Source organism: Saprolegnia parasitica (assembly GCF_000151545.1).
Source record: "Saprolegnia parasitica CBS 223.65 unplaced genomic scaffold supercont2.1100, whole genome shotgun sequence".
NCBI classification, from domain to species: domain Eukaryota; phylum Oomycota; class Saprolegniomycetes; order Saprolegniales; family Saprolegniaceae; genus Saprolegnia; species Saprolegnia parasitica.
In genome coordinates, this window is record NW_012157494.1 from 1 (window position 1) to 305 (window position 305).

Consider the following 305-nt stretch of genomic DNA (forward strand, 5'->3'; position numbering starts at 1 on the left):
GCCAACAGCGATCAGTTCTTTGTCGCGCTCAAGGACGCATTTGATACGCTCCTCGCCGAAGGGCGAAGTGGCGCCCCCAAAATGATGTCCATCGGTCTCCACTGCCGCATTGTACGCGCACGCTGCTTGTCTCTGCGGTTCTCAGTAGGTATGTCTAGGTTGGCTTGCCGGCGCGCACGGCCGGGCTTCTGCGTTTCCTCGACTACATGGAGCAATTCCGAGACGAGATTTGGGTCTGCACGCGCGAAGCCATTGCGCTACACTGGCACGCCCACCACGCACCGCCCCGCAGTGCCAAGCTCTAA

The 305-nt window shown here is 60.3% G+C and overlaps 1 protein-coding gene across 1 annotated transcript; it reads left to right on the forward strand.

Moving 5' to 3' along the window:
* Window positions 1–81: 81 nt before the first annotated feature.
* Window positions 82–305, forward strand: SPRG_18292 (hypothetical protein; the record flags this gene model as incomplete). Its single annotated transcript, XM_012357730.1, has 2 exons — window positions 82–111; window positions 159–305. The coding sequence occupies 2 exons, from the start codon at window positions 82–84 to the stop codon at window positions 303–305; spliced, it is 177 nt and encodes a 58-aa protein (XP_012213120.1).